Source organism: Gopherus evgoodei, chromosome 13 (genome assembly GCF_007399415.2).
Source record: "Gopherus evgoodei ecotype Sinaloan lineage chromosome 13, rGopEvg1_v1.p, whole genome shotgun sequence".
Taxonomy (NCBI): Eukaryota; Metazoa; Chordata; order Testudines; family Testudinidae; genus Gopherus; species Gopherus evgoodei.
Window position 1 is genome coordinate 11,905,590 of NC_044334.1, and position 21,223 is coordinate 11,926,812.

Sequence of the window (21,223 nt, forward strand, 5' to 3'; positions counted from 1 at the left end):
TTGGAATTCACCCCGGTGCAGAGGTCCACTAAAAAGGGCATGGGATTTAAGAGATGCATAGGCCATGTGCTGGACTTCGGCACCTTCCATCTGTGGATCAGGAAAGCATCTCACATGCATTGATGGAAGAGTCCATTCAATCCCTCTCTGATGAGGTAGGCAAGTATCATCACATTTAAACATATAAGGAAAGTGAGGGCCACAGGGATTCTGGCCCTGCCTAAAGTCACACATTGAGGAGGTGTCAGAACCATGATCAGTTTCCAGGTCTCCTGATTCCCAGTTCCTCTCCTCTAACCACAGCACCGTGCTGCCTAGCACTGGGAGATGTTGTGGTCCCCCCGCCCCCTTTTTTTTTGTTTTGGCATTTACAACAAATACAATTTTCTGGTTTGTTCCTCTTCCTTTTTTTTTTTTTTTTTTTTTAAATATTGTCCACATTGAAAGTAAATGTTCTGGGTATGTTGAACATACCATGTTAGACTTGCTTGTTAGACATGTTAAAAGCCAATGGAAAGTGCATTATTTTAAATCTAGCATAAATGGAAAGTGCACTGTTGCCTACAATAAAAGGTTTGGGTGTGTTTGTTTTTTAAAGCCTACAAAGAAAGCAATCTTCATCTGTTCTTTTTCTACCAGCTCTTCAACTATGACTGCAGCCACTTAAAGTCAATATATAAGGCATTTAATGAATCAATTAATAATTTTTTAGTTTCATCCTGGTTTGTTTAGGAATTTTCTTCAATTGGGTGAGCTTCGTATTACTTGTGGCAGAACTAAAATCATGTTCCTCTAGAGAAAGTGAGTTTAATCTCTGCCATCCTCTGGGCTCTTGCACTGTCAGCTAAACTCTGCAGTGCCCTGAATATTACACTGTAACGGAACTGAGACTGGCATGAATCCTCCTCTTTGTTAGCCAGGTTAATTCTGGGGAAATTTAGACTTAAATTTAGTATTAAAACACCTTGATTACTGAGATTTGCAGTATCAGGGAGTGGCACTCCCGATGGCATCCTGCGCCAAAAATTTAAAAATGTGCACACAATATTTTAAAATTCTGCAAATGTTATTTGTCAATAAATAAATTTGGAGGCTCCAGCATGGCCAGGGGGAGCACAGGCCACCGACTGCACAGAGGTAGGAGATCACCCTGCATCTCTCACCCCTGGACATGGACTCACTGGTAAAGTGGCACCTGACCCTGACACAGTGCAAGGACCAGGGCTGTCCCAGAAACACCCTGGGGCCCTGCTCCTCTGTGCCAATCACACTAGATATAGGCAGGCAGGCTCAGCCGAGCAGGATCCAAGTATGGAGGGGCTTAGTGTAGGGAGAACCAGATGTGAGGTGACAGGGTAATATGTGGGGCAATCTGGGTGTGGGTGGCTTGGTGGGAGATCAGGTGTGAGGGAGATCTGGATGAACAGGGGCTCACTGGGGGCGGTTCTGGGTGCAGACACAATGACACTCTGCAGGGGGGTCTAGGGGAAGGTGGTGGGGCTCAGCAGGGGGGTCCAGGTGCTGACTTGGTAGGATACAGGTCTGGGTGCTGGTTTGGTGGAGAGTGTGGGGGGCTAGTAAGGGTGGTCCAGGTGCAGGTGGGGTGGGGCTTGCTGGGGTGGGGTTCCGAGTGTGGGGTGTGGTCTGGGTGCAGGGGTGGGATCTACATGCAGGGATGTCGGGTTCAGTGGGGGTTCCTGGGTGCAGGAGGGCTCCAGATGCAGAGGGTGAGGCTTGTTGGGAGGTGGGTTTGGGTACAGAGGTGTCAGTATGGGGGTTCTGGGTGCAGGGGGTGAGATGGGGGAGCAGCTCCCCTTATAGTGACTCCTCCTCCCATGGCTGAGGAAGTGGGGGAGGGAGGGGTGCGGCACTTCCTGCAGCCAGACAGGTTTCTGGGGGTGGGTCTGAATCAGCCCTGGCCAGCATGCCCGCCGATGGGGGGGGGGAAGGGGGCAGTTGCCCAGGGGCTGGCTGATTTAGAAGGGCCCGGAGGCTCCCGGCCACCACCGTTTCCACAGTAGCAGCAGCCAGGAGCCCTGGGGCCTTTTAAATCACCCTGGCAAGCTGCAGGGCTCCTAGGCATGCCCGACCACTCTGGCCCCCGTGCTTTAGGGGGCCCCATGGGCCAGGCGGTCAGTCCTGGAAGTGATGCATTTGTCACTTCCACCCTGGGCCCCACCTCCCAGGGATGGCCCTGGCCCTGGAATTGCTGTCCATGGGCCTGCTGTCCGCTCCTTGCAGGGGAAAAGGAAGATGCATCCTTCCCAGCCCAGCCAGGACTAGTAGGTGAGCCTGGCACAGGGTAGGAGCCACTGGCCAGGGCATCCTCCTTCCCAGTGATTTACCACTCCACTGGCTGCTCCAAGTGCCTGAAACAAGGCACCTATGTTGCCATGGGAATGATGCATGACCACTCTTGTGGTTTCCCTTTGCGTCCCTATCAGAAAGTCATTTTTCTTTGGGGAAGAAAAGAAATCTGGAAAGGAGATGAATTCTGTACACACACAGGGGTGCAGAATTCCCCCAGGAGTAACTGAGTGCCAGAGGGCTCAACACACCCAGATCAGTCAGCAGACAAACCACACTTTCACAGGAACTCCCATGCCATCTGCTGGCACTGAAGATTCCAGGTGTACACTCTGATTTGCAGTCACTGCTTCTCTCAGGAAGGAAGGACGCTGAAGCAGAGAAAGCAATTCTAAAAGATCAGGCTTGTGTCTCTATGGAAAACCTTTCTGTAATGGTCAGACACAGAGCCCGAATTAATGTAGAATGTTATCATTTCCATTCTGAGACTACCCTTTGCTGATTTGAAGTTATCTATACACTGAGAAAGACACTGATTAGCAGGATCCCTTCTGACAAATGTTGTTTGTTCTTCCCTGACCGCCTTTCCCCAGGCCAGCTGGCCAGAGAATGACTAGGGTGCAAACCCTGTCCCCATCTGTCTGTAGGCATGTACAACCCAAAAGGCAATGAAAAAAGCTGCATAGTTCCACTGTGCAAGAGGGTGAGGGTAGGAGGCGGAAAGCCTGCACAAGAAAGCCTGCACTCTGTGAACCACGCAGCTGTGCTTTGTATCTGCATAGGGGAGCTCCATCCACTGTAATCGTGAAGTTGCTTGGTTGGCAAATACAGAAGGGGTCTTTGTGGATGCAAATTTAGCAGCCAAACCTATTTGCATGGAGGGTGGGGCACAGCATTTGCCCAGGCTGTGAAGTAGGGTGTGGTTAAGATTTCGTCCATTTCCCTGAACCCCACGGTGAATACCCCCTTTACTTAGAGTTGTATATGAACAGGACTGGGGTCTGGACATTAATTACATCTGCCAAAAAAAAATAAAAGTGACCCCCCCTCCCACAATTTTGGAATTATATTCCCCCTCCCCCCCAGCTGTTTATGTTACCTATAACGGGCGATGCAAAGATGGACTTTCCCAGAATATCTTTGCTTTGAGGTATTGGAATTCCGTTCATTATCCATCTGTAAAGAAATAAAGACAATAGGATTTATACTGTTGCACCCATTGTTATCCTGATGGGATATATAAACTAGCCTGAGTACATGCAACACATACAAAATACTTCAGATGACATGAAACAGTCAGATATAGGTTTTCAGCGATTCATTTTTATTTAGAAATATGTATATACCTCTACCTCGATATAACACTGTCCTCGGGAGCCAAAAAATCTTACCATGTTATAGGTGAAACCGCGTTATATCGAACTTGCTTTGATCTGCAAGAGTGTGCAACCCCCCCACCCCAGAGCACTGCTTTACCGCGTTATATCCGAATTTTTGTTATATCAGGTCACGTTATATCGGGGTAGAGGTTTACTAATAATGAACAGTAATTTATCCAAAGTGTGCTGTTTTATTTTAATTAAAACTTCAGCAAGTTAGTCCCAAGATGACGTACTGTAAATGATTCACCTAGCGTTGTGTACAGTGTTAGCTGCCATTAAAATGTCAACATTTACACAGTTAGCTCATAATGATACCCTATAGTTAGAATAGGAAATTACTGTGGTACCTTAGATACCACTAACTTGCAACTGTAGGCACACATTGATTTTTTTAAATTGTGACCACTATTAGCTGAAGAATCACACCAAATAAAACTCTCCCAAACCAGTCCCCATCTGCTTAATTCCATTCACTCCACTAACCCAGTGGAAAAACATATTAGCTCTGAATTCACCATGATGCTTAATGCAGCACAATATAGCAAAGCCATAATTTTGATTCCACCATGAATTAATGAGCAGAAAACCTAGCGATTAAACTGTACTGCTGAGTTAACATAAAAAGGTCCCATGTATTTTGGATCTGCATGAGATACATTCTTGAAATTCAGTGTACTGAAGCAATAAAAACTCTGCCTCTCCTGCTCGATGCTAGGCAGAGTTCGTAAAGGAGGGATACATTTCTCACTGTCCTCTGTTTTACAATTTGCTAGACACCTCTAGGAGAACTGAGGTAGCAACTTCTCCTTAAAACAGAAATACCAAGTTAGGCTGTGGAGTCAAGCAGGGAAGCTTTCATGGGGCTGAATGGTAACCCTATAATCCAGGAGACAGGAAGGCACCAGACTGTGATTTGGAGTCTCATTAGTTCCTCCTGTCTCCTAGTTCGTTATGAAGCAATATGCTCCAGCAAAAAGGTTGGTGCATGTAACTTTCTTCTCTGCGCTGGCTCTGGGGCATGGGCTGCTCTCTTGGTGGGCACAACCAAGACTCCGGACACTCTCCATGCTTGCTGCCTACTCATCGCCCACCATATGAGAATGGGAGTAGCAGCTGGCACTGGTGATGTGCATAGCCTGTACAGTGGTGTATGAAGGCTCCTTATGTCCCCTGACTCCCTGCATAGATGTGTGCAGCCAGGCTCACAACTGAGCCGATAATAATTACCCTGGGAGCAGAGCCAGTATTCTTACTAACAATCATGGAAGTTGCAGGGTTGTCTTTATGGAATGGACTGTGCTTCCTTTTGATGTCAGAAATTACAACAAGTACCACTCTCAGATTTTATATTTCAAAGGCTGATTTCCTTAAGGTGTAATTTATATACTTTTTCCCTTGGATACTGGATATTGTACCTTGGTTGGTAACTAAACTTGTGTGTGTATGTGAGAGATCTGAGGGCACCACATAATTACACTTAGAAAGGAGAACAATGAGCAATTCAGTTTAAAACTGCTTGACATTCTCAGTGAGAGACAACTGAAAAATAATAGAAGAAGAGGATTAAATTTGACATGCACTTGTTCTGTTCTGTGCTGTTAGTTCTGCTTCCTTAAATTTGGTTGCTATGCTGCTTTTTTTGGCTTCACTGCTCTTGATGCGGCCTATTCATCAAGCAGTGGATGCTCACACGTCCCAGTAATGGTATTAAGAGTTTATCTGTATGTGTTTCTTGGTCAACAGACCCCGAGATGTGGATATTGAGTGGCATATTAGTAGAAGCTAGTAGGAATCTAATTCTTTTGTAGAATATCCTGTATTACACTTTGATTTTTAGTGATGTCCACAAGCATTTTGATGCAATCAACTTCCTGGAGTTCAGGAGCAATCCCTATGTTATAGCCACAGCATCTGAACACAATTTCAGGCCATTTACTTTTAAAATGTTTGACAGAGGGAAAAATCAGGACTGTATCCAATAAAATATCATTACAACCCTCATTATTTTCTAGTTCTGTTTGCCCTCAGGGAACAGTCTTACAGAATTTAATGTATTTTTAATAGATTTTTTTTTAAATCATCCCATATATGTTTTTAATAGATAATGAGATCCCACTCATAGAATTCTATAGCCTGGTTAAGGAAATCTATAGATAGGACCTTAATCTCTATTAAATCTGATTGGGATTTAGAAGCATTTTTATAGAACCCTATAACATTTCTACAAGAGGCGTTTGGGTTTCATCCTTATTCAAGTCTCCAGGAGTTTTGTTTTTGGGTGTTAAGACTGTGCACATGACGAGATGAAGGAAAAGGAGTCATAATCAAGTACACTGAAGAACTTGAATGGTGCTTCAGTGAATTTCCTCCTGCTAGTCCTGAGATGTGCAAAGATTAGCAATAATAAAATATTGTCAATATCTCTGCTGAATTTTCCCCAAACTGGAAATAAATGCAGATATGTTAGGAAGCTGAATGGCTGAAGGGATTCTCCAGTTTGCAGGTTCAAATTCAGATAAGAATGGCACCATAGAAACTGGACCACATGGCGATAGCATTCCAGTTACTAATGAGTGGATTTCCACATCATGAAAACCAAGCAAAGAACAGGGCAAAGAGAATGACCCACTTCTCACACCTAGAAGTGGCCTTTCTAGAACAGAGCTGAGGCACACTGGCAGGGCATCGAGTGGAATACTGCTTCTACAGATGCATTATCTGTCCTGTGGATAGAGGATTTATGTCAATCTAGCACCACTAATGGGCACAAAAAAGATTGACAAAAATGTGACACATTTCACAAGGACTAAATAAACAAACTAAGCAAAAGACCAGAATGCAAGACAGTCAGGTTTCCTAGATAGGATTTTCAAACCCCCTATGTGATTTAGATGCACAATAATCCCATTATCTATGCTCTCAAATCACTTGGGTCCTCTTGAAAATCCCAGCCCTTGACTGTTCAGAAGTGCAGTTAAATACTGAGGTGTAGCACACCTATCCCATTGAAGAAGGAAGGCTCTGGCCGATCAAACACATTCCCAGTGTCACCAACTTAAAAAGACTCACATCTGAATCAAATCTGCATCTTGGGCTGCCGGATCTTGACCTGGACAGAAAAGTAGGTTTGACGGACAACTGTTCTGGTTTGTCACCAGATATCTGCAGGGGTCGTATAAACTCCGAAATCACACAACGACTTCCAGAGGGGCTTTCGTTACCTACCCGTAAATAAAAACACAACAATTGGTACAAAGTGGCAACCTAGTTGACAGTCACAGCAGAGGCATTATATGCTGAATAGGTCACAGGGTGTGAACGACCATCTGACCCCTATTAATGGCTCCTCCAGAGAGGGGAGGGCAAAGGGTAGCACAGAGCAAGCATCCATTGCCACTTCCCATTCTGTATCTGTTCAGCAGATTAAAAGTCCCAAAAAACTTCTAATGGACAATTATGGGGAATGTGAAGACATTTTAATGTCAAGATCAGAGCTAAGGAGCAAATAAACATGAATCATCTCCCAATTTTTACCAACCAGCTGGAAAAGAGAAAAGGTTACTATATGAGATGACTACGTGTTCTAGTAATTTCACACACATGCTAAGATTATTTTTCATGTTGGCATGAAAAAAAAAAACAAGCCTGCTTGTAAATACTATTTATTGGCAATAATAATATTTAGGTTAGCACTTGCATTAAAAAGTTTTAACTAATTAATGCTCAATACCCTGTAGGGAGATAGGTACGTACTACTGGTCCTAATCCTCATTTATAATAAGGCACTTTTACGTCACTGTGGATGTGCAAAGGGCCTTAATCTAAGTGAAAATATATACCCAATTTAAGATCTTTTCACTGCCAGAGAAAAACCAAGTCCTACCATCTCCATTCTGCAGATCAGGTAACAAGGTCGGATAAGTGCCTTGCCCAGTGCTACATGGTATATCAGTGGCAGAGTAGAATTAGAATTGGAGTTTCTTGTTCCACAGCCCATATTCTAAGTCACAAATACAATCATTAGATTTTATAAAAAATGCAGGAGACACATTAAGGAAAAAATGAGAAAATTCTGGAGCCACTTCGAACATTTTTTTCTGATTATAAAAATGTTGCTAATAAAAGATAAAATACACCAAATCATTAAAGGAATAAGAGACTCGATCCTGCAAGATGCTAAGCAGCCTGAACTCCTAGTGACTATAGTAGACATTAAGAGTACTTAGTATTCCCAGGATCAAGCCCTAAAGGCTTGTGAAATATGCTTTTAAAAAATGTGCTTCTCAAGGCTGCAAAGGGGATTGGTAAACATGGAATATAAAATGCTGCCCTATGTTTTCCTTCACCAGTCAAACTACTCCCCTGGAGCCACAAGTAAGAAAGCAGGAAATAGCAAGCTGGGGCTAATTATATCTGAAGCAGCAGCAGCTGTAGCAAAATCAGAGCAAACAATTTGGGGCACCGCTGCCACAATCAGATTTCTCAGCCTTCCTCTCCTCTCTTTTTAATACAACTAGTCCATGCTCTTATTTTCAAGTCCTGGTCACATGTGAGGTCAGCTGCTCCCCTCCAATTGCGCTAGGAGTTTGAAATGTGATATTTTGTTCTGGAAGTGCCTCTTCCCCGTTACATGCCACTGAGACTCATCAACTGTACCGCAGAGGAGGATGAGCTCCTAAAAGACATTGTCAGAGGGTTTTTTAGTATGTTCCTTGGTCCAACTTGATTCGTTCTCTCTGCACCACTTTAATTTTATAGCACAGCAGCTTAAGCATATTAACCACAGGGACATACATAAGGCCGTACAAAAGATTTATTGCAACCAGCCCTGCTTGCAGCAATCTCCGCACTGGCAACGGGCACATTTTTTATTTTTGGAATTTCTCTCATACTTTTAATAGAATAACGATTCCCTTTCAGAAACCTGCCGCTAATTTGGCTCCTTCCATTCACTGTTAATGTGTTTGCCACACCAGACTGTCATTCTAGAGTCTACAGATAATTGCTCCAACTGCTAGAATATATTAAAAGGAAACCAGTTCTGAGGCTCATGTCTATTGGATTTTCCTTGGTTTTGTTATATCCACTGCAGTGTGAGTTCTTCCTAGGCACCAGAATGGAAAGTTCCTTCGACACCCTACCCTTTGCTGTGTTCCCCATACAGGGGACTGGCCAGAATCTGAGCCTACATTAGATCAGACAGAACAACACAAAAGCAAGATCCTGGAACACTGTTCATGTCATGGGAATTGATGGGGGAACTCAGGAAGGGATGTTGGAAGTAGTACGTTTTAAGGAGGTATATGAAGGAGGAGAGAGGGTGCTCAGCAGGAGATAACAAGGAGCAGCATGATGGAAGGTCCAAGGCTGAGCATGGAAGCATGAGATAAAAGGCAAAAGGACTGGGAAAAGCGGTGGAGGGGGGGAGTAAACAGGGGAATAAGTGCCAAGATTAAGAGGGGAGCTAAATTATGGGGGCTGTGAAAATCAGGACATGGTGCTTGACTTTGATGCAGCAGAGAAGAGAGAGCTGCAAATGCAGCTGATGGGGCTGAAGCAGCAGAGAACATTAGCAGCTACATTTTGGACAGACTGGAGAGGTGAGAAGCAGGGAGGTAAGAGAAGAGGAAAGATCACAACAGTCAAGGCAAAAGATGACCGAGGCCTGGACAAGGATTTTAGCCATGATGGACAGGAAGGTAATGTGGGTTTTGGTAACAGAGAGGAAGAAGTGACAGGACTGAGCAAGGGACTGAATGTGGTGGGTGGCAGGAGGGGGAGAAAAGAGAAGAATTACTACTCAATTTTAGAAAGAGGCAAATAGAAAGAAATTAAGCAACTTGCCTTGAGTTCACTTCAGAATACTGGATTAAGCATGCCCCTGAGAGTCAAGAGGTCTGAGTTTTAATCCTACTTCTGATACTGATTTGGTGTCTGACCTTGGGCAAATCACTCTTACCCCTTCTGTGTCTCATTTGCCCCACCTAAATGGGGTCAATGATGTTTTCCTACCTAGGAAAGTGAAAATGGCATAGGAGGACACTTCAGTAGCTATTCCAACCATTCAAGATGGATTTGGTTCCCAAATCTGATTTCCTGCTTCCTGAAATGTCACTTCCCTCTCAATTCCCCCTTCTCATTCAGCTACATCGGTAAGATCATTTCTCCCTTCCTCTAACAAGTGCCATCAGCTGTTAACTTCCTATGCAAGAGTCTATGAAATGACAGCAGCTGCTCCTGAAGAAATCCCTCCTCCCTGTGTTCTTAGCCCGACAGGGCGTCTTCCATTTCGGACTATGGGCTAGCTACAGTGTAGATTGTTAGTTGTTAGTTACTGGGACTTTGCACAATGGAAATCATTCTTTCTTGTTGTTGTTGCTGCTGTTTAAGGTGGTGATTACTTATTTTTAAATAAAGTGTCTCAATTTGTCCAAATTCCAACAACCATGTAGACCGTTGTTTTATGTTCTTTTCACTTCAGCAGTGGTTTTATAAAAAGCTACTGTAAGTGCAAACGAATTCACTAATAACAATCAACATTTTAGCAAAAAGGCAAATTGAAACTCGTATATGAAACATGTTGTAAGCCTCTTGAAATCTCTTGCTCTTAGAGTTCCATAGAAAAAGCCAGCCCGTTTGGATTAAGTATGCTTAGGTACAGTAACATAATTCTGCATCTGTAACTAAGACTAATTTTACAATCAGAATATCTTGGGATAGCACATTAAATTCTCTTCTCACTCTGGTGCAATGCCAGTGGCTTCACCTGGTTTGCACCACAATAAATACCAGGAGTTTCTGGTCCTATATGGATGCTTCTCCATTTATTAATTCATTGAAGACTAGGAATACATACATCCTTCCCCTCAGCCTAGTATCTGAAAAGTAACAGTAATAATGATAAGGATTAATGACAGAATTCACTGGAGAACAACAGTGTGTATATGTCTCCTGGAGGGGAGGATATTAGCCTGGGATGTGGAAAATCCTGGTTGAAGTCACTGCTCTGCCTGATTCTCCACAGTTTTTCATATCAGATCACTCCCAATCAGGGAGAGCAGAGATGTGATCCTGGGTCTCTCACATTCCAGGCCAGTGCCCTAATCCCGCAGCTAGAAATAATCTGTCTCCCACCCTCCCCTGCTCTGCCTCATCCCTAAACCCCCAACCCCTTCCTGAAAAAAATGTGTGTTCCACAGAACATTTCAGCAAAAATGTTCCAAACAGCTCTAGTTAAAGGTTACCAACACAAAGGACCTTTCCCAGGGGCTTCTCATAGCAGAATGTATCATTCTGAATCCATGACTTGGGATCCTTTCTGAAGTGCAGACTGTTTTGAATGAATTGGTATAAGAGCAAATGGGCATGGAAAGGTGTGAAAATCATAAGTGGTACCACATTTTCAACAGCTATTTCCTGTCAGGAGGCTTGCAAGTCTAATATTAGTACGATAGTATGTACTGCCTGGTGCTAAAACACAGGTAATAAGGATACCAAGGAACCAGGGCCAGCTCCAAGCACCAGCGCAGCAAGCAGGTGCTTGGGGTGGCCAACGGAAAGGGGCGGCACCTCCAGCTCTTCGGTGACGAGCACCTCAGTCCCTGTTGGAGGGAAGGACCAGATGCTGAATTGCCCCTGAAGAACGAAGCGACAGCGGTAGAGCTGCCACCAATCGCGGCTTTTCCCATTTTTTTTTCCCGCCGCTTGGGGCAGTAAAAACACTGGAGCCAGCCCTGTAAGGAATATCAGTGTTTTGATAATATTAACTTTAGAGTGAAAAAAGGAATCCAACTTCCTGAAAGTCTGGCTGTAGGTTATGTAATTCAACTGAATTTCCTCTCGCACCCTTCCTCCAGTCATTGTTTTCTCTTAGGGTCATTTTTTTTTTGCTGAGTCCACATTACAGTGGATGGAAGAGGAAAGGGTGTGGGCAACATTAGGGAGCAACTTATGACTTTCTTGTTCTAAGGGCTGTTCTAACCTGCACCAGCTCCTACTAGCTGAGTATTACTGGAGTGCATCATGCTCCAGCTACTCCTTTTGCTAGCCCCTATCTGCCCCTGTGCTCTGGAAAGGGAGGTTTAGGAGCCAGTCACCCCAGCTCTATCCCTGATGTGGACTCCCCCATGTCAGTGCCACCCGACAGGCACAAAAGGAGGGGAGTGGATCTTCACTCAGAACAGCAAAGCCTGTCTCTTCAGCTTGATTTGTCTTGCCAGCTGAGCTACTTTTCTTTGTTGGATAAAAGAACCTGAATGCATGTATCAGGTTCCAAAATACATCGACCTTCTCACCAAGAGCTCTTGTATAGGCTGTTTGGAACTAAGGTATTATGGGTCTAGTCCTACGCCCACGGAAGTCAATGGTTTTTTTCCCTTGACATCAGTAGGAGTAGCACCAGACCCATAATATCTTAGTTACTAAACATGAAACTAAACTTTCCTGCTACTGGAAGCCTCATATACATAAGGCACAAAGCAGTTGCCAGCATTTTGTCATGGCTGGCAACTGACCAGTGGAGGAAGTTTCAAGAATGATCTTCCAAGACAAGGAAATGCTGCCGATTCCTTCATTTAAAGGTCTCACGACACAATTAAAGCTGATCATACATAAAGTGGCTGGTCATGAACCAATTACGCCTTCCATCCTACTTACCGTACATTACTATTGATTGATCAGTTATGGACGACACTGTCTGACTGGGGAAAGAACATTAAAACACCCTTGGTACCTGGTCTTGTTTCTGATATTTGCTCTGTTTTGAAAGCTGTTCTTGTGTTCTCTCCTACCCAGGAAACAATAAAAAATCTGCCCCTAATTCTGAGAGCTTGATGAGAACACCACTATTACGGTGAACTGGCTGATTTCAACTGTTAACAATGCTGCCCCCTTGCTTAAATATTATGGACCAAATCAATACTCAGCACAAGTTATTGACAGTCATGGATTTACACCAGGTGTGAGTACTGGTCCAAATTTAAGACTCACTGTTGCTCACTTGAGTAGACCCATGTGTGAATAGGATGTGAGTAAACTTTTGCAGGATTAGGTCTTTAATGACTGGAGGGAGAACCAGGCTATATTTTCAAAGTTTCATTTGAAGACATGTTGTTCTTAGCCATTTCAATTACTGATTAGCAAACATCAAGAAGTTGGGAGAGTCTGACTTAGTTAGGCCCCCAAAAGTTTAGTTGCTTATTGGAACATCTGGGGTCTATTTAAACAAATTTTAAAGATTTAAACTGAACCTTGCATATCTGCCAAGGGGATTCTGATGATTAATTAAGGGTATGTCTACACTACCCGCCGGATTGGCAGGCAGCGATTGATCCAGCAGGGGTTGACAAATTGCCCCACTTGCCTCCCTCCCATGGGAGGCCCTGCCAACCCCTCCTCTCAGCCCCGGCCCAGCCCTCTTACCATGCTGCTCAAAGCGGCAGGAGCTGCAGAGCTGCGCTGGCACCAGCAACTCAGCACACTGCGGCTCTCCGGGGGGCGGGGGGAGCAGGGGAGGGGCTGGGGAAGCCTCATCAGCTGGGAGCTCAGGCAGGCCGGACAGGATTGTCCTGTGGGCTGGATGTGGCCCGCAGACCGGACTTTGTCCACTTGTCCACCTCTTTAGCAACTGGTTCTACACCAGTTTCTAAATTTAACAACCGGCTTCTTGCGAACCGGTGTGAACCGGCTCCAGCTCACCACTGCATAAGACTATAAACCAGTGGTTCTCAAACTTTTGCACTGGTGACCCTTTTCACATAGCAAGCCCCCTTATAAATGAAAAACACTTTTTTATATATTTAACACCATTATAAATGATGGAAGCGAAGCGGGGTTTGGGGTGGGGCTGACAGCTTGCAACTCCAGATGTAATAACTTCACAGCCCCCTGAAGGGTCTCAACCCCCAGTCTGAGAACTCCTGTTATAAACCATTATGCAGCACAATGAGTGAGATTGCAAAGAAGTCTCTTCTGTGTAAAGGAAAAATCACAATGTCCCACCATCTCTAAAGAAACCACTGAAGTGAACGGAAAAAAGAAAGTCTTCCTGTTCCATTTGATTTGGTTTCACATCAAGTTTGCCAGCCTTTGATGAATACAGTTGCTTATCTGCAGTGGTAGAGAAATGATTTGTGAATCACGGTACTTTTCCTGACAATAAAGAATGGGTTCCCCCCACACTCATTCTTAGAAACTCAGGAAGATGAAATACAAAATGCAAATCTATTTTACTTTTTCAGCTTCTCTTCATACTTATTATAAAGCAATTGTTCAAGAAGCCTCAAAGCCTGATAAGGCAATGAAAAATTATCTCACAGCAATGCAACAGCTGTGAGTATTCTATTGCAATGTTAGTATCTCACAGTGATGCCTGAAGAACATTACAGTTTGGGGTGTTATCGATCCCCAAATGTCAGCACACCAATTGTCCAGAATTGATTTTCTTTTCTTCTCCTCCTTTTTAACTGGTTTATTCCTTTGCATTATGAAAAATGTCTCCACTGACAGATTCTTCTTTCCTTTAAAGTATGTAGTTTTCCTTGTGACAAAATCCACCAGACTAAGTCAGGAGATGTTTGGGGACAGATCTTCTGCTGGTGTAAACTGGTGTAGCTCCATTGCCTTCAATGAGGCTATGCCGATTTACACCAGCTGACGATCTGGCCTGTTAACTTAATTGCAGTCCATTCCAATTCCTTAACTGGAAAGAAAGAAAGAAAGAAAGAAAGAAAGAAAGAAAGAAAGAAAGAAAGAAAGAAAGAAAGAAAGAAAGAAAGACCATGATAGAGAACAAATGTCACTGATTATGCATTATATTTAATTATTATTTGTATTGCCATAGTACCTAGAGGCCCCATCCAAAGACCAGGGTTCTCTTGTGCTAGGCACTGTATGCATAATCACCACACTTTTCAGCCTTGATAGGCAGCTGGATGGGTCCCTTCCAAGTATCCTCAGATACCCTCCTGATCAATGATACTGCCTCAGCCTTTGAAAATTGCTTATGCATAATCGGCAGTGAGCAAACTCAACTAGTCACAAGGCGTCGCCGCCTTTGGCAAAAAGAAAAGTCACCTGGCAAAAGTTCAACATGCCTCTTTGGGAAACACATAATGAAGGGAACAAAGTAAACAAAGAGACAATGATACGGACCTCCCTTATGAAGCATTTTGAGATATATTGCAGAAAACCACTGTATAAAAGTTAGGTAATTATTATTAATATTGTAAGTATAGGCACAATGAGAATGGAGCATATTTAAACATATCTTCCTTATTTTTAAATTAAATTCATTCATTTAGAACCTTGTTTTTACCTTATTTTTAAATTAAAATAAAGGGGCATTTTCAGTCAAGTTTCACTGTGGCTAAAATGGCTCTTTAATCCATCCATCATCACTAAACTGACCACATCCTGGTAAGTATAATCAACATTCTAGGGAGAAGTAAAAACTCAACAGATATTATTTGCATAGAGGGCTTCTCAAAAGCATTCCATCCAAACTTTTTGGATGGAAAACTGAGTTTTCATCAAAACTAATATTTTTTGTGGAAAGTGTCTGCTTTCCTCAATATTTCCAGCCCCCTCAATCAGGTTTGTGGGTTTTTTTTCAAAAGTCCAAATTTTCTGCTGAAAGTTTTGACTAAAAAGAAAATATTTTCTTTTTTGTTGAAATTTCCCACAGAATGTCTTTAGTTTTCAATCCTTTTTACCTACAGATTCCTTTCACAGAAGGAAAGGGGGGCGGGGGGAGAAGCAAGTGTAACCAACACTAAGTCAGGGTGAGTCTCTGCCCCCCCCCCACAGTCTACTGCTATCTCCAAGCTAGTGGGACAGCTCCTTTAACGCAAGGACCATCTATACCCAGAAGTCCAGTGATCAGCTCCCACAGACAATCCACCCAGAGGATCCTCACACAAGTGGTGGCCTATACTGGGATACGAACTGCTCTTGACCTCTGACACTCAAGACAAGCTTCCCAAGGAGTCTTTTTTCACAAGTAATGAGGAATGATCATTAGGTCAAATTTTACTCTCAGTTACATTAAATCTCAGTAAATCCACTGTAATTGCAATGAAGTCAGAGAGCTACTCAGAAATGTCCCCAGGGCATACAGCTGAATCAGGGCCAAATACTGCTCTCTCCCACACATACACTCTCCTGCCATCAATGGGATTTGTTTACATGAGAGTTTAATTTGACCCCTAATTCAGCAAATTCCTTCAAATAAAAGTATCAGTTCTTACCTTTGCCTATGGAGGTGGCTATTCCATTCATTAACTGGGACAGAGATTTACTAGGGGAGCCAAGGACATCTGAGGATGCCACTGAGTTACTGCTCAAGAGATCAATCTTTCCAGCTTGCTGCCGAAACTTTTCCAGTTCCTTGGAGAGGAGGTTAAACTGTTCGCTCTGTGTCCGACATTTCTCCTCTAGCTCTCGTACCTTTGTCTGCACAACCAAGACATAAGAGATGCATCTGAATGGGATTACAGAGAGCTTTGGTCAGATCAGACTGTTAGAGAGTATCAAGAAGCAGGGATGGGCAAACTAGCTGGGAGCCCTCTTTTCCTCTCCCTAAACGTTTCCCAAATTTAGAGTTAAGCCCTTTGGGAGTATATAATATGCGGGTAAATATTTTTTTCCACCACCAATTTCCAAGCAAGAGAAAGCTTGTTCTCGTACTGTTTTCAGTTAGGACCAGGAGTGGCACTGCTAGTAAATTTGCAAGATAAAGCCTTGCTTTGTGAAATTTTTCAGCCCAAATATTGCTGATTCAGAAAAGCAGTCCAGCTTCTCAATGATTCTGCAAACCAACCCCAAATCCTGGATCTCTTTTTGAGGTTTGCCCATCCTTAGCCATTAAATCACAGCTTCCTTAATTGCTATACTAATGTTTATAGAAAAGCTGGGATGGTTCATGCAGAATGTTGGTCTAGCCGTTGGCTGAATTCTATTTCAAAATTAATGTACACAACTAGATGTGCCAAACTGTCCAGAAGTAACCCAGACACCAGCCAACAGAGTATTACTCATAAGCTTCAGTAACACAAACATTTTGTAATTGGCAGGCTTTGCCTTTTTGTTTTAATTCTGAGACATCAGGCCGTGACACAATAGAAATTATGTGGAAATTATGTAACAATCTGATGCATTATTTCCTAATCTGTTGTTTTATCATGTACCAACAGTCTTTGCATTCCATTTAACCTCCTTCCCCTCCATAGCCCTAGTAAAACAGCCATGTTAATGAGCATAAACTGGCTATGAATTAGATCCATTTCCCCCCATTCAATTGTTGCTACTGGAACTTCTTTTTGGAAGAGCAGAATTTTTCAAGTGGTGCATGAGAAAGACAGCTGAATGGCTACAAGCTTCTACACAAAAACCATAGCTGTATTACATCCATATGCCTCACGATGGGCATCAAACAATTATATGACTCATGGCAAGGCTAATGATGGAATTTATTCCAGGGCTCTACTGATTATGAGCCTCAGTAATTTCAAATGTTCAGTAGTTTCCCCCACATGCCCCCTGGAAGAACACATGCATTAAAATGCCCCAGTTTCCTGATATAGAATGGAGTATTATTTTCTCATTAATAAAGTATTTCTAAAAATACAAGCACATCTGAACACATAATTAATCTCTTCAAATTCATAAAATGCAAATTGGTTTAATCTTGCTATAGAAATATGAACACATTTGGCTGATGTGGGTATCCTGAATGGAGCAAGAGATAATAACTGGAAAAGCCACAGACAGTGTGAAGAGTTCTAAACAAAGCTGAAGGGCTTTCGGTTTTTATTCTTCCAGTGTTGGCTTAGTGTACCCAAATATGAGCCTTTACTATTTGTCACGTTGCCACTTATTAGCAATTAGTTGAAAACTGGCAGTAGGGCTTCTGCATGCAATTTGAAAAGAAAATTAAATGGGGAACAGCAGTGAAAGGATTTTTAGGTTTCTAGGATCCCAGTCTTTCCAATGGAGAGCTTTGGGAATAGTTATCAACTCTGTGTGCAAGAAACATCCTGAAGCTTTCCAGTATACTAACCCAAGTATTCAAAAATCATGAGTTAGTCCCTGAAAAATCATGAGATTGAAAAATAAACAAACAAACATGGGGTTCTTTTTATTTGCCTTTTGGGCTTTGAGTCATTAGCATTCACATTTTGAACTTTTCTCAGCAACCTGAAGGGCTAGAAGCTTTTTTTATTTTTTAAATGGAAGAAAAGATTCTGATATGATCACAGAGCTGATGCTTTAAGGAGAAAAACTACCATGAAACTTGCAATAAAACTGAGAGCTGGCAATCCTGCATGTGCTTGTTTTCTAACACTAGACAACTGGTTGCTTGACTATTAATAACTAAAAATGAAATGGAGATCTGTGCAAGGGCTCAATCCAAGGCCTATACACCAATTAAGCCCCATTTAAGACCTATTATTTGGACTTTAGGGAGATTTAAATGCTGCATGGACCTTCAGCACAGGGGTGAATTTCATCCTACTAAAATAATGTCCACAGAAATTAAAACAGACCTTCAGAAAATTACACAAACAGATCTTGCTGAGCATTGATAATCTCTGACTCATAACTTAAACACAGCTAAATAGCTGACACACTCTTTTCATTCATGTCACCATCTTTAATATTATATGTTATATTTTAAACATGACAATTTGTGAGCAGATTTATGTAAAAATGACTGTTCACGGCATACACCAAAAATGGCTTTAAACATCACATTGGTAATCTGCTAACAAATGCACATATAGATTCAGATTACATTCTAACATAAAATACTCCTGTAAATATATGATGTTCTTTACCAGTTTCTGATGTATGTTGAAAAGCTATGTAGACTTCATTTACAATGATCTGATTTTAAGTTAATGCTCTTGCCCTTCCAAATCTAAATAAAATGGCTCAGAAGAGGCTGCTAAATGGCAAAGGTCACTGAGTTCTTACTGAAATTAAAGGATCAGCTACAATTGTTGGAAAAGATATCTGGGAAATCTGCAAGTCAGAAATGTTTCTGCTGGTACTAAACAAATACAGTACTGAAAAGCTACACAGAAATAGTTACATTATTATAACTATGCCCATTGCTAACAGAAAACACCGACACTTTCTTCAGAGAAGTAAACATGCTAACCTCCCTGAAAAAAATGTAGCAGTCTTCCTCGCAAAACCGCAATCAGAGTATACTCTCCCCTACTACAACTCTGCTGTTCACTTCCCATTTCCAGATCATTCAGACAGTATTGGCAACCACATTCCAACGTCACATCGCATCTGCCAACATCCTGGATGCTCCTCAATTATATTTCACATGGCCATACATCAAAGCATGAAGACAGCCCTAGTGTCCTAAAAGAGGACATCCTTATGGCCAAGGAGGGAGTCCCCATCTAGAAGCTCATATTACTTGACCTCTAAGCAACTTATGATGCAGTCATTCACATTCTTCTGTTGGCCTTTCTGCATGAGAAGGCTGGAATAGAAGCAGGGCCAGTGCTACCATTTAGGCGACATAGGCAATGGCCTAGGGAGCCAGAATTTTGAGGGGGCACTATTTTGCGGGGGGGGGGGGGCACGTGGGTCCGGTGGACCTACCGCAGTCATGCCAGCAGACGGTCTGCTGCTGGAAAGGCTCCGGTGGAGCTGCCGCAGTCATTTCGGCAGACGGTGCGCTGGTCTAAAGGCTCCGGCGGACCTACCGCAGTCATGCCTGCTGCAGGTCCACCGGAGCCTTTAGACCAGCGGACCGCCCGCCGGCATCACTGCGGCAGCTCCACTGAAGCCTTTCCAGCAGTGGACCATCCGCAGGCATGACTGTGGTAGGTCCACCGGACCCGTGGGGGGCGGCGAAATGGCTGTCCGCCTAGGGCGTCAGAAACCCTGGCGCCGCTCCTGAATAGAAGGCCTAGCATTGGCACAGTCATTCCTCTCCAACGGACTAAAAGTAAGGTAGAGGGCAAGTGCTCTGCTTCCTCAATTGCCCTCGTTTATGGAGACCCTTTGAGATCTAATTTTTCCCTGCCCTCTTGACTATCGAAATGAGACTCCCTGGAAGATGTGGTGAGAGGCCATAGACTACGATGCCAACAATACATTGATATCACCCAGCTGCAATCAACACCATCATGAGGATGTCACCATGCCTAGAGGACAGCAGCTCCTGGTTGAAGAGTAGTTGGCTCACACACAATCTGGGCAAAACTGAAGCAACTCTTTGAAGAATTAGCCAGGGTCCATATGTCCCCTGTCTCCTGTTCTTCAAATTGGTGAGAACCCTCTCGGTCCTGTTCAAAACAGCAATTAGCTTAGAAGAACAGTTGGCATCAGTGATATTGAAAAATGTCTCTCTAAGAAGCTTCACCTCTTACTGCCAGATGGGGACTGTGATTCACTGTCTCTGGATCCTCAAGATAGCATCAATGTGGAGGTTCCAGCTTGTGCATAACGTGTTTCTCACCTTATCCCTATGCACCGATCCTTCCACTCGCTCCTAATCTGCTGCTGTTGATAGTTCAAGGCTTTCATCCTGATCATCAGAGCCATCAACAAGTTGGGACTCAGCTACATCAACGACTATGTTTCCATCCACCACTCACCAAGACAGCTGTGCTCCTCTGGGACAATACAGTTCACAACACCATGGGGCAGCCACAGACAAATAGTTCTACAATGAGGGGGATTGGCTGTGGAATGAGCTGTCATACACCAGGGTCTTGCCACCTTCAGGGTGTGCTGCAAGACACTTCTCTTTGACAAAACTTTCCTACCATAACAAAATTAATGGGAGATGGGGAGAAGGAAAGAAGCAAAAGCATTGGAGATTTCTGTACCAGGGAAGGGAGAAAAGCCAAAGACTCTTGAAATCCCTTAGGGACCTTGCTATGAAGACCTAATTTATTTGTGCAGTGATCAGCAATATAAAAAAAACTAATAAAAACTATAGACAGATACATTTGCCATATTCCATACTGATAAATAACTGATTACACTGCCTTTTATCTTCTATTAGATATGAGCCACCTGCAGGATAATAAACTTCTGGAGTCTCTGATCTGAAATCCTAGAGCAAGTCGGGGTTGTACAGTACGTGGCAACTGGAGACTACTTAGTTCTTTATATAGCACTTTTCATTGTTAAAGAGCTTTACATTTGAAAGAGTTGTCAGGAAAGAGATCACAGCAGCAGACACCTGTCAGTAAGGAAATGGGGATTAATAATATGACGAAATAAGCACCCAGTGATGTGATTTCTGAGAGTTCTTTTAATGTGTACCTTCGTTTTCATAAAACGTATTTACCATTTGGAAGATTATTAATATGCATTGTTTGCTTAGTGCCAAATTTTCTCACTAGATGGCCCCATCCCCCTGAATAACCAAAAGGATTTATATCACATTCCATATTCAAGATGTGGTCCACTATAATTGTGTGTCTCCTTCAAAAGCATAGGGGCCAGATTTTCAAAAAGAGCTGAATACTGAGCAGCTTCTATTTTGGCACTTAAATGAA

At 43.1% G+C, this 21,223-nt stretch overlaps 1 protein-coding gene across 7 annotated transcripts in view; it reads right to left on the bottom strand.

Annotated features, from left to right (window-relative positions):
* Window positions 1-21,223, bottom strand: part of RIMBP2 (RIMS binding protein 2) — a 352,577-nt gene that overhangs the window by 68,002 nt on the left and 263,352 nt on the right. For all 7 annotated transcript variants that reach the window (XM_030582927.1, XM_030582926.1, XM_030582925.1 and 4 more), the window contains 3 exons: window positions 15,935-16,139; window positions 6,759-6,910; window positions 3,407-3,483 (listed from right to left, as the gene is read on the bottom strand). In XM_030582927.1, the coding sequence (XP_030438787.1) occupies window positions 3,407-3,483; window positions 6,759-6,910; window positions 15,935-16,139 (434 nt within the window). The remainder of the gene's footprint in view (window positions 1-3,406; window positions 3,484-6,758; window positions 6,911-15,934; window positions 16,140-21,223) is intronic.